Source organism: Penicillium malachiteum, assembly GCF_028827825.1.
Source record: "Penicillium malachiteum strain IBT 17515 chromosome Unknown utg000004l:1.0-4883003.0:1.0-4884900.0, whole genome shotgun sequence".
Lineage (NCBI taxonomy): Eukaryota > Fungi > Ascomycota > Eurotiomycetes > Eurotiales > Aspergillaceae > Penicillium > Penicillium malachiteum.
Genome location: NW_026643097.1, coordinates 501,565 through 516,581, shown reverse-complemented (window position 1 = coordinate 516,581; position 15,017 = coordinate 501,565). Strand labels below are relative to the sequence as shown.

The window sequence follows — 15,017 nt, the reverse complement described above, 5'->3', positions numbered from 1 at the left end:
TGGAGTGACCTAGCTCATAAGCTAAGGATGAATAGTTTATTCCGTTCTCCGTACTCCGAAGATGAAGATTAAGCTTATAACCCCCCTAGTCCTAATGGAGTTCACCAGTTGGCCGCAATTCTCATTAGATATTACTATTCTTCCCAGGATAAGTTGAAGATTGGATCATTAATGCAGTTTCATCTAAAATAATATCTTATGAGGTGGATTTTTAGAACCAATTTCATATATATTACCAAGTATAGATGGGCTTCTCAGTCCCTTTTTTTTCCCTCTTTCTCTCTTTGTACCCACAATGTTGATCCCCGCCAAGACACCTCCGACGTCACTTATCTTCTTTACCCTTAACTCCATATACCATTCATACTCAACTTACACCGGCCTAGTTGGAACTAGGATCTCGATTTGACCTCTGATATCTTCATAGATATAATTCATTCGTTCACTTCCATTAACTCTCAACAACTCTCAACTCTGCAGGGTTCCAGTGAGAGAGGGGTCAATACCCGCGGGGTTACATACCAGACTGATCAAGGTCAGTAGACGCACATAATAGCCGCACACTCTTGCAAAATGGCCCTAATATATTAACCATGGGGTTATTTAGGAAACCTTGAGTCCTGCCCACCATGTTTCAGTCTTCGGTAAGCTCTTCCCCGCCATATTGAGCATTCGATAAACCCATCATGCCATTGTCGCACAATACGGCACATACTGATAGAAGTATATCATAGAAACCATACTCGGCGGTCACAGTACAGATTGAGGTCCTCACAAGTGAAACATATGAAGTCGAAGACTCTTCCGGTATCGTTGATCTGGTAGAGGTCATCCGCATCCAAGCGAGCGGACCAACGGAAGCGAGCCGTGCGCTACGCAAGAAGCTGTGAGTCGCCACTGCACCTATATGAATGAAGCAAAATAGCTCGAGGAACTAGGTTGACATTCCATTATCACAGAAAATACGGCAATCTCCACCGACAACTCCGCTCCCTCGTCATCCTCGACTTCCTCATCCAAAATGCGGGGGACCGATTCCTTCGCGAATTCGCCGATGAGCCCCTCCTCGAACGACTCCGAATCGCTGGAACAGACCCCGTCTCCGATCCTCTCGTCAAGCAAAAATGTAAAGTGTTGTTTGGACAATGGGCCGTCACTTACAAGGACACCGCGGGGATGAGCAAGATCACTGCGCTGTACAAACAGCTGCCGAAGCGGAAGCAACCTGCAACGCAGGCTAAGGCCAAGGTGTTGCGTGAAGGTGCAAACCCGAGCTCAAATGAACCGCCCATGGGTCACACGGTCTCAATCTCAGCGGGTAATGGGCCCTCAACCATGCTGGCGAGTCCGAAGACGAAGAGCAAGCCGAAGAAGGATAAGCGTGAGAAGAAGCTGTCTGTCAGTATGAGCCGAGGGTTTAATATTGAGCGTGAGAGACCGGAAATCTTGCAGAACCTTGCATCTGCTTCTGTTGCGAGTACGAATTTGTTGAACGCTTTGAAACTCGTTAATCGAGAAACTACCCGTGTCAGTGAGGATGCCGAATGTATCAATCGATTTGAGAAGTGTAAGAAGCTGCGACACCAGATTCTGCGATACATTCAGTATATCGAGACTGAAGAGTTCCTTGGAGGATTGATTCATGCCAATGAGGAGCTTGTGACAGCTTTGATGGCCTTTGAGGTCCTTGATAAGAGCGTCGACTACGATAGTGACAGCGATGATGATATCCTATCCGGAAATTGGCGATCAAAGGCGGAATTGGATGATGAGATGGGCCAGAGTTTCAGTGGATTGAGTGTGAATCCACCCAGACCAGCTCGTCCAGCGCAGCACCCACTTGCCTCTTCATCGTTACAGGATCTGGAGAGTGAAAGTGAGGAGTCAGAAGAGGATGATGAGGATAATCCCTTTGGAGATCGGAATGCGATTAAGCCCGAAATTGCTGCAAAATCAAGTTACACCTGGTATGTTATGTGAATCCCGATCCTATGAACCGAATATGTATCACTAACTTTTCATCAGGAAAGAAGTATGAGCGTCTGACTCCTAACAACTTGAACAGATTTGTCTTTGATTACCCCGCGTATAGCTTGGAAAGATTACGGTGCTCACTTTATTTGTATTGTGGTTTGATTGGCGGTTGTACTTACACAAGAATCAATGCATTCTAGATGCATAGCTTGAATGTTTTCATATAGATCCTTGCTTTCCCGTACTAAGTAGTTCCGCCCCCAGGCTCCCAAATGACGACGTACACCAATTCTGTACGGAACAAACCCACTCCAACAAAGTTACCCAATCCTTCAGGAATCCCTTTTAGGAAAATTTTCCCAATATTTTAACACGCATACAAGATGGCAGCCTCAGACCCACTTGGTATATGAGACAAGATGATGCTCGGCCCGAACAGGAGTTAACGCCGGACCAGCTTAAGGTATAAAAACAAGTACACAGGAGCATCATACTTTCTACAAGCACATAGATTCTACTGCTCTGACTCCCTGAGAAGTATCAGCTAAAAATGCCCATCACCGAACTCGCCTGTCTCCGCCTCAAGGCCACAGATCCATCACCCACCAAGAAAGACCAGCTCAAGCAAGCCCAGAAAGCACAATCAGAGTACTCCGGGTACCCAGCTCGATTCTTCAGACAAGTTGAAGATCCGGAAATATGCTATATCGTTGGAGGATGGGAATCCGTGACCGTGCACACCGAGGAATGGATTACGTCGGAGACGAATCAGAAGAACTTAGGACTTTTGAAGGATGATGTTGCCGTTGCGTGGATGTTTCATCTAGATATTGATGTGAGTTGCCTCCTTCAATATAGATTTTCGTTTTTTATAACTTGAACTTGACCGCGCTGACTCGCACTCTAAAGCCCTCTACATCCCCGATTCCACTCGATGCACCTGTCATCGCTATAAGTCGGTTTTTCGTTGAGCCGGCGAATAAGGATGCATTTGATGCGGCCTCCAAAGCCGGGGTTCCTCATCTGGGGGCTTATACGGCTCCATTTGCGTATTCTGGGGGGTTGGAGAATTGACAAAGAAGGCGAGGATGAGGAATTCGTACTATTCAGCGGATGGGAAAAAGTGGAAGATCACTTTGGATTTGCGGAGACGGAGGGATTCAAAGAATTTGCCAAGTTCAGGGAGTTCAAGTTGTTAAAAGGTTCTGAGATTAAGCATATGCGATTGGAGGAGTGGAAATGAAGTATGCAATTAGTAGAGTAGTAGTACCGAGAATATTCTGCTATATACAGTGAATGGAGAATGTTTGAAAAGAATCACAATCTGAAGTTGAAATAGTATGCATTCATGTCAAAATGGACAACATGAATAGAATTGACAGTAGAAATATTCAAATGGGTATTTATGGGTCATCATCATCTGGTCTCATGAGTACAAAATAACAAATAACCAAGGAAGAAACAAGAAAACCCAAATGAATGCGAATGGGGAAAAGAAATAAGATAAATGAAACAGGTTTCATCGCCTAAAATGCATGAACCAAAACCCCAAACCCCGGAGATAAAATACTCATAATGCAAGTTAAAGAACCTTTGGCTTCATCCATTCTCTCGTCCCGAGGCCTAGATTGAGACCGTTTCGCTCCCACCAACTGCGAACACGGACATCTGCACCTGGAGCTGCATCTTCAAGAGCCTCTTCGATATCACAGGTCTTGAACTCAACGCGAAGGCCGCAGTCCTTCCACCACTGCAAGACATGATCGTGACCATTCTTTGTCGGACCAACAAGAACCTGGTTATCGAAGATCATCTTTGGTCCCTTGAGTCGATACCAAAAGTCCAGGACATGGACATGACCATGTGTACTAGCGATTCGGGCCACATTCTCAGCATTACTGTATGGAATACCTGAGGCATCCCACCAGGCTAGAGATGCAGTTTGCCCGGACTGCGCAGCCAGGAGAACGGATTTGCCGACTTTCATGGGAAGAGGTTTGTGACGTGGTGCTTTGGCTGAAGCCGCTTTCCACCAGTCAAGTACAGCAACCCGGCCCTCAGCGCTGGCGGACTCGAGTGCACGTTCACTGTATTTGAGCTGAAGTCCAGAGTAGAGCCACCAATCTAATACATGGGTGAAGCCGGCCCGCGATGCTCCATCCATCGCATCAGATATGTACTCTTTAGTGGGAAGGGCTGGGGAGTCACGCCACCAGGTTAAGACAGTCGGGTTGCCATAGATTGCCGAGGCGCGGTAGGGGATATTTGTTAGACGAGACGTCGTCCATAGAAGATCAAGATGGTTTTCGGTGAGGTAGGAGAGGATATCGGTGCGGGAGAATTTCACTATAAGATGGCAGGCGAGATCTGACAGAGGCTTCCATCGAGGAAGTGCATCAATGCGCTTTTTAATAGCGGCGAATGAGCCCCTGAGGATTGTGTATTCGAGAGATGCGGGGGTTGACATTTTCAATAGATGGCTTTGCCATTCTTGCGGGACAGGAAGTCTATTTGGAATCCCGACAGCTTTGGCTATTTCCCAATCTCCCAGCTGGACTTCGAAGATGTTGAGCCAAAGCTCTGCTGGAAGTGACCGAACTTTGAATTCTGGGTTGGGCCAATGAGTTTGCAGATGTTGTAAGGCCGATACTGTATTGCTTCCAGATAATGGTGACGCAAGTGCTTTTGAGGATGTTTGCACCACAGTTGATTTGCCCTTCACAGCTGATGCAGTAGCCACAGATGCATCCCATGGCGGCAAGTTCAAAGCTTTCTCCAGTGTTTTGAGTAGGTCTTTCTGACCATACCATGGCCACTGGGTTAAATCTTCTGGTCCATTGGATTCCCAAAGCACAGGTGAAACCATATGGACCCAAGGCCAGTAGTGGTGGATCTCCTTAAGTTGGCGACCACTCATCGGGTTATCCCATTCTGACACTGTCATTCCAGGAATGAGAACCACAGGCTTTGTCGAGACCCAGCCACGCAAAAGTGCCAAGGTCAAGGTGTTCGTCAAACCTGCCAACATGGACCCAAGAGCGCCAGCATCAATCGGAGCAACCAAAAGCATATCTGCCCATTCACAGAGCTCCGCTGCCTTGGCTTTGAGCCATTTACGCGCGCCAGTCTTTTTGTCAAATGTTGTACTATCCACCGTATCCATGTAATGCGGAATCTTGTTCGTGCCTGCCAGCAGCGCGGAGGGTTCGTCGGTGATTAAGCGCAGCTCAATGTGTGGATTGTCAACGAGCAATTGGAGAACGGTATCGGCGAACGCGCTGTCAGTTGATAGGAGTATTCGGCGATGTCGTGGGCTGGTTGTCTCTGTCCGCAAAGATCGGTCGCAGCAAACTCGATAGCCATCCTTGCTACCGATCACCGTCTCATCACTATCACCATCCACCTCCATGTCACTGATTCACGTCCCCCTTTCTGTTTGCAATGCTGGTTGCGCAGGTTTATTCACGTTCGGGGAGAAAGTCAACTGCCGTTATAAGGTGGATCAATGACGGGTCAGGGTCTATAGCAAGACAGGTGGTACTTGAATCGGAAAAGAAATTCAAAATTGTGAAAGAAATTTGCAAATGGAATAAAAGAAGAAAAAAAGATTGAGAAAAGAGGATCGAGGAAATATGAGTATGGTCTAATTGAAAAAGTGCTGAAAACGCTTATCCGGCACCTGGGCAGGTTTTTGTGGTTCGGGAGATCAGGCAATCGGGTCCAGTTTTGAAGCGGTGACTAGAGGCCCAATGCGATGCTTGGAATATGCACGCCCAGTCTAGACGCTAACTTGTGTAACTGGGGCGGCACGCTTTGAAGCGGTGTAGGTGGGGGTTTATGTGTTGTTCGAGTTTCAATAGATGCTCGAGGTTCAAGTTGAAAGCCTGAAGCTGAGTGTGATCTGGTACTTTGGTTCTAGATTCCCCACACATCGCCACGTATCGCCACTTGCAAGGTATTCGGGAGCTGATAATGATTCTTAACCCTGCAGGAAAGGAGGAAGAATTCCTCCAATGGGAAGCGATAGGAAGTAACAATTTCTCAGTCAAGCGCCGGCTAGAAGCGGCAGCCCGTGAACTTAGTGCTAGTTAGTGGTACTATGATACTAAATTAGATTAAACTATGACTAACTGGCTTAACTTGGACCTCATTATATCATAGTAGAGAATATGTGGAATTCTTATTTACCACTGGCAATGCTTTTGTTCGCTATCAACATTCTAAATATTTTCAATCGTCTTCAGCGACGAGACAGGTTATTGTGCAGCTTGTGCTCACGCATGGCAAGGCTAACCAGAGCGCCTAGAACAGTCAATCCCAACAGTGTCAGGAACACAGCACGCAACGAATTCATATAAGCATCCAGTACACCAGGGACCCAATCAGGAGGAAGCTGGTGAATTTCATCAAGGCTATCACGAAGTCGGCCAATGAACTCTGCTGCATGTTTGCGACCCTCAAAGCGAGACCACAGTCCAATCTTCAGCGTATTCTGGAAGACAGCAGAAGCGATAGTGATACCGATTGTGCTGCCAGTACTGCGGAAGGCATATGAGGCAGATGTAACCACGGCATGATGCTGATGATCCACAGCTGAGATGAGAGCCACAAGTGTGATTGTAAGCATGCTGCCGTACGCGACTCCCAGGAGGAAAAAGTACAGGAATGGTAGCCATGCTGGAGTAGAGAATGTCAAGGTGCAGATAAGCGCAACGGATCCCACCTGGAGAGCCATTGCACCTGTATTAAGGATTCGGTAGCGACCGCTGGACCGCATGATGAAACCACTACCCAAAGAGCCGATAGAGGTACCAATTGCCTGCGGAATCAAGCGAACGCCAGCAGCAGTGGCCGATAGTCCCTGCACTTGAAAATAAACTGGAAGGTAGAACAGTAGACCAAATACGGTCATAGAAGTAAACCAATTGGTCAAACAAGCTGCTGCGACCGTGCGGTCCAGCAGCAACTTAACGGGGATGACAGGTTCCGATGCGACGCGAGCTTCCACATAGATGAACAGACCCAGAAAAACGGCGGAAAGGGGTAAAGAGACCAGGACAATTGGGTGAGTCCATGGCACTTGGTTCCCACCAGTATTCAACCCTAGCAGTAGGGTAACGAGCGTCAGGATCAAGGTGATAGCACCGAGAAAATCAACACGCTTGATCCTGGCCTCATCTGTCTCCTTGACTGGGATTTTCACCTTGATCGCAACCAAGACACAGGAAACCAGTAGGAAAGGGATCTGGAGGAGAAATGCCCAGCGCCATCCAAGGGTATCGTTGATCCAGCCTCCAAAAACTCCACCCAGTCCGCTTCCAGCTCCATAGCAGATGTTGCCAATGCCTTGCCAAATGCCTCGCTTCCGCAATGGAACCAGATCTGAGGTCACAAAAGTTGAGATCGCAGTCAAACCACCGCCACCAATACCGGCGACGACACGGCCAAGAATTATAGTTCCCTGTGTCTTGGCCAGACCGCAAATCAAGTTACCCAAAGCGAAGAACACATTGGAGAAAACCAGACCCCAACGACGTGAATATATATCGGTCAATCGGCCACTGAGGGGTTGACAAGCAGCATTTGAGATCAGATACGAGGTAGCCAGCCATGACAGCAGCGAGAAGGAGTTGAAGGAGGAGGAAATGGGAGCGGATAATGTCGCAACGATCGTTGTATCTTGTTGGTTAATTAATGTTAGCTTCGTGCACAGGGATACTATCATAGAGATAGAGATTTTGACATACCGAGAGCTGCTAAAAATACTCCGACCCAGATAGAACCCAAGATAATAATCAATTCCTTTGTGCTGACCTCCTCGGGTTCCGGTTCTTGTCCCACTGGACCGGAGTTGGCGGGGTCGTCCCGGAGCAGAGGGGTTTGTTCTGTCGCGGGAATTCTCGTCTCATTATCATCGATGGCCATGATGGTATCCAGGTGTTAGGACTGCCTATTGACCGTTGGTGAGACTGTCTCTGTGAGTGACGTGATCGGAGGAAGAAGAGTTCGGCCAAGCCATAATCCGTAATCCGCAGTGCGGAGAATGCATGCGGAGAACATTGAACGGGTAGAACGGAGAACTTCCCGATAATAGGGCTCTTATAGCATAGAGTCGTCTAAATAAAAATTGATCTTTGATGAATTGTAATTTATGGTGAATAGTGAAAGAATTGGCATATGCAAATTTGAATTCGAGCATACTACTACTAGTATTGCTCATAAAACTTCCACTGGCACAACACTACTACTACTAGTACTGCCAGGGGAGTATATACCGCGGCCACCACGGGAAATACCCGATCTGCCATCCATGGATCACATAGTTCCAACTTGAAGAAAATTGATAATCAGAATTGAAGAGCAGACAAATGCGAACCTGCTATTGGGTATCGTACCATAAAATCCGGCCTGAGAGATAGAATTGGGAGCTTTGTTATCAGTAATTCAGTAAAGCGGCCCCGGGGCGTAAGCATCATCCTTATCTCGCTCAAGGATGTTTCCCGATAAGCAGCAAGATAAGATGATGTACGGAATTGGGAGATGGTCTTAAGGATAATTAGTTCAAATAAATGAATGCTGGCTCTGGCTTTCAGAGTAAACCTTGGAAGTCAACATTTGATCAACAATTCCATACCATGGCCAAGTTCGATTTGATTATCACTAATGGGAAGGTCGTCAGCGCCTCCGATATCAGGTAACTCCACTCGAATCCAGGAACATTCAAATATATTCAAAGTCTGACACAAATGTCAGTGCTTGCTGTATCGGAGTCAAAGATGGCAAAGTCCGAACACTGATAGACTCTTTTGACCCAGAGGAGATGGAAGGAGCTCGAGTCATAGATGCCCAGTAAGTGCCAATCTGCACACCAGTTGGCCCTCATCGTACTAATCAAGCTGACCAGAGGCGCCTATGTCATGCCAGGAGGTATCGACGCTCATGTGCATCTGTCTCAAGATCTGAAAACAGGTCCTCATGGTCTGGGAGGTGAATGTTCCGATAATTTCGAGACTGGATCTAAAAGTGCTGCTGCCGGTGGTACTACGACCATCATTACTTTCGCAACCCAAACTCGTGCAGAAGAAGACAGAAGTCTTATCAATGTTGTGAAAGCATATAATGCCCGTGCGGAGGCGACTGGCAGCTATGTTGATTATGGTTTCCACATAATAATTGTGAGAAATGATGCTGATGTGCTGGAAGAGGAGATGCCTGTTCTGATGAAGGACTGGGGTATCAGTAGCTGCAAGCTGTTCTTGACTTATGAAACACAGCGTATGACTGACTCACAACTTTTGGATGTCATGTTTGCTGCTAAAAAGAATTCTATGACCACGGTAAGGCATTGGAAATTTTCTTGAAAATGCTCTTTAGGGCTGCCGGAATCGATGCTTACTGGTCCACAGATGATCCATGCCGAGAATGGGGATATGATTCAATGGTTGACAGGTCAGGAAAGTTCCAGTCAATTAGCTTGATAATAATGCTCATTAATCTTCAGAAAAACTTGAAAGCAAAGGGATGGTCGGTAAGTCATTGTTTTGCTCACCCAACAGGGCTGTAGTGAGTGTATAGGGCTAACAGTGTATAGCACCGTATTACCACGCACTATCCCGTCCTGCCCTCGTTGAGGGGGAGGCAACTAATCGAGCAATTGCTTTAGCTCAATTGATCCAGAACCCAATCCTCTTTGTTCATGTTGGATCTGCAGTACGTTCAATCACCACAATTGACAATAGTCATACTGAGAGCATCATATATAGCTCGGAGCCGCAAATGTTCGCCGAGCACAAACCATGGGACTTCCCGTCTATGCAGAGACATGTCCTCAATATTTCCACTTGACATGGGAAGACTTGGTAGGCGAAGAATTTACTTCCTGCTCACTTTTTGCTCGCATGAGTCGCTGATAAAAGATAAAGAAACGATTTCATTCTCCTACTTGCTTTGAGAACAGCAAGATGATCTGTTCTCCACCACCACCGCCGGACACATCTGATCAAGAAGAACTTTTTGTGTATGTTGAATCTGAGCAGATTCATTCTCCATGACTATTGCTAATGTGAATAGGGGCCTTGAAAATGGCACATTCACCATCTATTCTTCTGACCATTGTCCATTCCGTTACGATCATCCCAATGGCAAACCCTCTGGTGTCCTTGAAGACGCAGCGAGTATGGAGGGTGAGCATCATTGCACTGGCAAAGAGCTACAAGATCTCCTTGAGCGTAAGCAAGGAGCATTCAGACTGATTCCAAATGGGATCCCGGGAGTTGAGACTAGACTGCCACTATTGTATACCGGAGCGTTATCTACTGGGCGGATTACTCCACAAAAATTTGTAGAGCTGACATCGACAAATCCTGCGAAGCTGGTATGTGCTCTATTTCCCAATAGTTGAGTGATGGTCATTGCAGCTAACATGAAAAAGTATGGACTATATCCTAAGAAGGGGGCAATTATGCCTGGCTCAGACGCCGATTTTGTTATTGTGAGTACCTCGACATGCTTACAATGTGCTTTGTATTAACCCTCATGAACACAGTGGCACCCAGAGGAAGTCTTTCAAAGCTTGAAATTGACAAACGATATGCTTCACCATAATGTTGACTGTGAGTGAATTTTATGATACCCCTTTCTGATGTTCTACTAACCAGTACTTCTCATAAAGATACACCTTATGAAGGCATGGAATTTTCCAATTGGCCACGATATACTATTCTCCGAGGCCAGGTTATTTGGGAAGATGGTAAAATCAAAGGCAAAGCAGGAGATGGTGAGTATCTTAGACGTGGGCCCAGTCAACTTAGGCGAGGGATTTCCAAGGCCACGAAGGATCCTCGCCGTGTGGCAGGTTGGCTGTATGAGTGAATGGATATCTGGGCAGATTTGGGAAGGCTCTGGTGCTAGGTATGGGAATCAGGTGAATAAATCAATCTGTGTTATTTCAGTATTTGAATATAACTTATTGAAACTCTAGGTGCTGGGTATTTTCATATCTCTAGTAGTTCACGTTCTGTCAATTCTGACGAACTCGCCTTTGAGCTATCCTGAAAGCAAGTCCTCCTTTAGCAGTAGAGATAATCAGGCTGTCAATTCTTGAAAAAAAGTGAGAACTGTCATCGCATTAAACACCATTGCCTTAGATTGTTTAACGGATTGTTTAACGTGTAGCCTGGTATCACATGCCTCTTGTTGATTTCTCACCCCGCCGTCGCCCTTCTCTTACTTCCTGCTCGTGTTCTCAACACGCACATCTTTTCCACCACACTGCTGTCCTGAACGTACTGCTTTTCTTCGATCGTCGCTTTTCTCTGCTTTTTGATTCGTTCTTCGTCTTTGCGCGTGTTCTTTCGACGCACCCTTTTTTTCTCACGCAGAACTTCTCCCCTGCTGCTCTCACGCCGTATTTCTGTTCCCCCACGCACCGACTCGACCTGGACAGTCAAGATGTTGTCAGCTTCGGAGGATAAGGTGGTTCTCAACAATGCATCAGGCTGGATGCTCAGTAGCCAGCGAGCGGAAGAGCTGTACAGAGCTGGGACAAAGCTATGGACCAAGGAGGATCTCCAGGACATTGAACGGCAGTTGACCAGCTGTCGGTTGATGGCTCGATTTTCCGTTCGTCTTCTTGACGGACGGACTATTGAGATTGTCAACCCAATGTACCAGAAGGAGAATCCAATCTGGTATGTACTTAATCAGACATAAATCGAACTATAATTCTAACTTGTCTCTAGGGAACCATATGTGGAGTTCCAAGAATACTGGCAGCTTGTGTTCTCACCACCGGAGGGCAAGACCAAGGAGTACCAAAGCTCCTATATGGTTGAATGGAACAACCAGGCCGCCAAAAACTTCCAAGAGCTTCAAGCACAGCCTGAACGGGTGTTTGACGAGAAGGACTGGCTGTGGCAGAACAGTACAACCTGCAAGATGTTGTCAAATCTTGTCCAAGACCTACTCGGCAAAGGCCGTGGTGCAAAGAAGGTTGTTTGTTTTGGCCTCGGCGACTTCTCCCGCTGCGCTCCTCACTGGTTCAAAGTGCAACACAATGTCTGGGGTACACGTGCAGACGTGGACCATTCATCGAACGCAATGATCCAGCATGCGGTAGCTCTCACTATGGCTCGATTTTGCGGCAATGAGATGGGTTCATTGTTCGCCCAAGACCCGGATTACAGCGAGTCTTCAGAAGAGATCCTCAGCAAGAAGGACTTTCAAATCGTCGGCCGTCACGGAGCAGGTGGATTCGCAGAAATCGACGACGACTCAATTGTGATCTCGGCATTCCCCAACGCACCAGTCAAGCAGATGATTGCCGATCTGGCTCGACCCGTCCTCATAATCTCCCGTGGCTACTCATTCTTCAATGAAAAAGGGTAAGTTCACTTCCAGGGATTCTAAAATATTCATACTAACCAAAATACTTCACAGGAAGCCATTTGCGGACGCCGACTCCCCGAGAACAAGGGATATGTGGGTTGACTATGATACATACTGCATTCCAGTCGACCACAATGAGGTTGAGATGCGCCTGGCATTGCAAGGATTGCAGTTGTATCATAGGCGCCCACAGGCAGTTGAAGCACGAGGAGATTGAGTTCGGATAGATGCTGGGTAGGAGGTGATTGATGGCGACATAACAAACTCCGTCGAGGTTTGAGAGCGAAAACCCACGGACTTGCGTCAAATGGTTAAGCGGAAGAAAGAGAGAAGTGAGTGTATACCAGGGACCACCAAACCCGGGATTTCACGAGCCAAGCTTTCTCTTCGCCCTCACTCCACCCCCACCACAACTATCACATCGCCATGACATCCGTCGACCTTCCCACCATGAGCGATTTCCTTATTATCGGCGGTGGAACAGCTGGACTGGTGGTTGCTTGTCGTCTCTCAGAGAATCCTGAGTTTAAAGTGATTGTTTTAGAAAGCGGAAGTGACGCCACTACCGACCCGCGCGTGAGAGACCCTCGGCTATGGCGATCAAGTTGCTCTGATTTGGACTGGAAGATGAAGATTGAGCCGCAGGTGTGTGAATATCTAACACGGCCACTGGTTCTCGAAGAGATCCATTGACGATCCACAGCCCGGTTTAGAGAACAGAGAACAAGATTGTCCGGCAGGGAAAGTTCTCGGTGGGTGTTCTTCAATAAACGGCCTGGTGTACCTCCCTCCTTCGCCATCCGGAATTGACGTATGGGCAAAACTCGGAAATACTTCCTGGACATGGGACTCACTTCGTCCATATATCCAGAAAAGCATTACAGTAACCCCGCCAAAGCATGAAACACAGACCCGAGATACACTGAATGACGCCGCTCCCAGTGGGTCGATCAAAGTGACATACCCCGCCCTTGCAGATAAAGCGAGCGAGCCCCTTATCCAGGCATGGCATCAAGCCTTCAGAGATCAAGGATACGAGCATGTTGTTGAAATCATTCCTAAAAACAAAGTCATTGGTACCCGTGACTATACTGCCACTATCGATCCAACATCCGGTCTTCGAAGCAGCGCAGATAATGAGTACGGCGCAATAGCCGCCTCTCGATCAAATGTCACTATCATCACAAATGCTACAGTTGAACGTATTTTGCTTGAAAATTCATCTGCTGGCCCGATGGCTACTGCTGCCGAGTTCATCCACAGCGGTGAAAGATATGTCTTAAAAGCGACGAAAGAAATCATTCTTGCAGCGGGAGCCATGCACACACCAAAGATACTTGAGCTTTCGGGGGTTGGTGATCGGCATCGGCTCGACGATCTCGGAATTCCAGTTATCCATGATTTACCAGGCGTCGGTGAAAACTTCCAAACACATTTAATGAGCGTTAAGACATTCCAACTCAAGGCTGGCGATCATTTGGAAGGCCTTAAACCTGAAATGAAAGCAGTTGCATTTACTCGTCTCAGCTCAGAAGAATTCTCCAATTTGTTTTCGGCACACAAAATCGACGGAAAGGCTGGACAAGTCATCAAATCCATTCTCCAAAATCCGGACAACGCATCGGCCTGTTTCCTCATAGGTGTTCTCCCTGGAAACAAAGCAATTATTGCCGCAATCTCCTGCTTTCCATTCTCCCGAGGCAGCAGTCACATCTCTTCGAATAATCCCCAAGATCTACCAACTGTCGATGCAGGCTTAGCAGCCAAAGAATTGGACATTGAAATACTCGCTCGGCATATTCGGGACCTTTACCAAGTCGTCTCACATGAACCCTTAAGTACATTTTTTGAAGTAGGTGAGATGCAACTCGACCTCGAAGGTATTAAGAATCAAATCAGAGCAACGGGGTCTACCACACATCATGCTTGTGGCACCACTGCAATGTTTCCTCAGGCCGACGGTGGCGTTGTTGATGAGCAGTTGAAAGTCTATGGCATACAGAATTTGCGGATTGTTGACGCAAGCATTTTTCCGCTTATCCCTCATGCGAACCCTATCTCTACTGTTTACGCTGTGGCCGAGCGAGCTTCGGACTTGATCCGAGGAAACCACCTGAATTGAGAAAGCAAGCTACACAAATACAGAACTTCCTTTCCTGTCTCAGAATTTGCTCATTGATTTGTGTATTGCTAATGCAAACAACCCCCATGCCGTGGCCAAGCAAGCTTCAGACTTGATCTGAGGAAACCACTTGATTTGAGAAAGCAAGCAAGCTACATAAATGTAGAACTTCCTTCCCTCTGTCTCAGCTTGGTTCTTACGCATTGTCGACGCAAGGATTCCAAGTTTCCGCTCATCCCTTATGCAAACCCTATTTCTACTCTCTATGCCATGGCCAAACGAGCTTCAGACTTGATCCGAGGAAACCATCTGATTTGAGAAAGCAAGCTACATAAATGCAGAACTTCCTTCCCCTATCCCAGTTCAGAATCTGCGCATTTTTGATACAAGCATTTTCCGCGCATCCCTCATGTGAACCCTGTCTCTACTGTTTACGCTATGGCTGAGCGAGGTTTAGACTTGATCTAAGGAAACAACTTGATCCAAGGAAACCACCTGATTTAAGAAAGCAAGCTATAAAAATGCAGAACATCCT

The 15,017-nt window shown here is 47.0% G+C and overlaps 7 protein-coding genes across 7 annotated transcripts; 5 read left to right on the top strand and 2 right to left on the bottom strand.

Annotated features, from left to right (window-relative positions):
• Window positions 1-629: 629 nt before the first annotated feature.
• N7483_008354 (LSB5 family protein) lies at window positions 630-2,038 on the top strand (the record flags this gene model as incomplete). The annotated part of the gene is made up of 4 exons (XM_057091781.1): window positions 630-644; window positions 735-886; window positions 960-1,967; window positions 2,026-2,038. 4 exons carry the CDS (start codon window positions 630-632, stop codon window positions 2,036-2,038), a joined length of 1,188 nt encoding a protein of 395 aa, XP_056942955.1.
• Window positions 2,039-2,524: 486 nt separating this feature from the next.
• Window positions 2,525-3,048, top strand: N7483_008353 (uncharacterized protein; the record flags this gene model as incomplete). The annotated part of the gene is made up of 2 exons (XM_057091780.1): window positions 2,525-2,809; window positions 2,833-3,048. 2 exons carry the CDS (start codon window positions 2,525-2,527, stop codon window positions 3,046-3,048), a joined length of 501 nt encoding a protein of 166 aa, XP_056942954.1.
• Window positions 3,049-3,556: 508 nt separating this feature from the next.
• Window positions 3,557-5,383, bottom strand: N7483_008352 (uncharacterized protein; the record flags this gene model as incomplete). The annotated part of the gene is made up of 1 exon (XM_057091779.1): window positions 3,557-5,383. The coding sequence occupies one exon, from the start codon at window positions 5,381-5,383 to the stop codon at window positions 3,557-3,559; it is 1,827 nt and encodes a 608-aa protein (XP_056942953.1).
• Window positions 5,384-6,214: 831 nt separating this feature from the next.
• Window positions 6,215-7,899, bottom strand: N7483_008351 (uncharacterized protein; the record flags this gene model as incomplete). The annotated part of the gene is made up of 2 exons (XM_057091778.1): window positions 6,215-7,653; window positions 7,722-7,899. 2 exons carry the CDS (start codon window positions 7,897-7,899, stop codon window positions 6,215-6,217), a joined length of 1,617 nt encoding a protein of 538 aa, XP_056942952.1.
• A 710-nt stretch (window positions 7,900-8,609) lies between these two features.
• N7483_008350 (uncharacterized protein) lies at window positions 8,610-10,845 on the top strand (the record flags this gene model as incomplete). The annotated part of the gene is made up of 12 exons (XM_057091777.1): window positions 8,610-8,668; window positions 8,728-8,823; window positions 8,879-9,311; window positions 9,381-9,423; window positions 9,476-9,502; window positions 9,566-9,684; window positions 9,738-9,833; window positions 9,897-9,991; window positions 10,045-10,348; window positions 10,406-10,465; window positions 10,520-10,586; window positions 10,646-10,845. 12 exons carry the CDS (start codon window positions 8,610-8,612, stop codon window positions 10,843-10,845), a joined length of 1,599 nt encoding a protein of 532 aa, XP_056942951.1.
• Window positions 10,846-12,072: 1,227 nt separating this feature from the next.
• Window positions 12,073-12,577, top strand: N7483_008349 (uncharacterized protein; the record flags this gene model as incomplete). Its single annotated transcript, XM_057091776.1, has 2 exons — window positions 12,073-12,356; window positions 12,412-12,577. 2 exons carry the CDS (start codon window positions 12,073-12,075, stop codon window positions 12,575-12,577), a joined length of 450 nt encoding a protein of 149 aa, XP_056942950.1.
• A 209-nt stretch (window positions 12,578-12,786) lies between these two features.
• N7483_008348 (GMC family oxidoreductase) lies at window positions 12,787-14,482 on the top strand (the record flags this gene model as incomplete). Its single annotated transcript, XM_057091775.1, has 2 exons — window positions 12,787-13,005; window positions 13,064-14,482. The coding sequence occupies 2 exons, from the start codon at window positions 12,787-12,789 to the stop codon at window positions 14,480-14,482; spliced, it is 1,638 nt and encodes a 545-aa protein (XP_056942949.1).
• Between the last annotated feature and the right edge of the window lie 535 nt (window positions 14,483-15,017).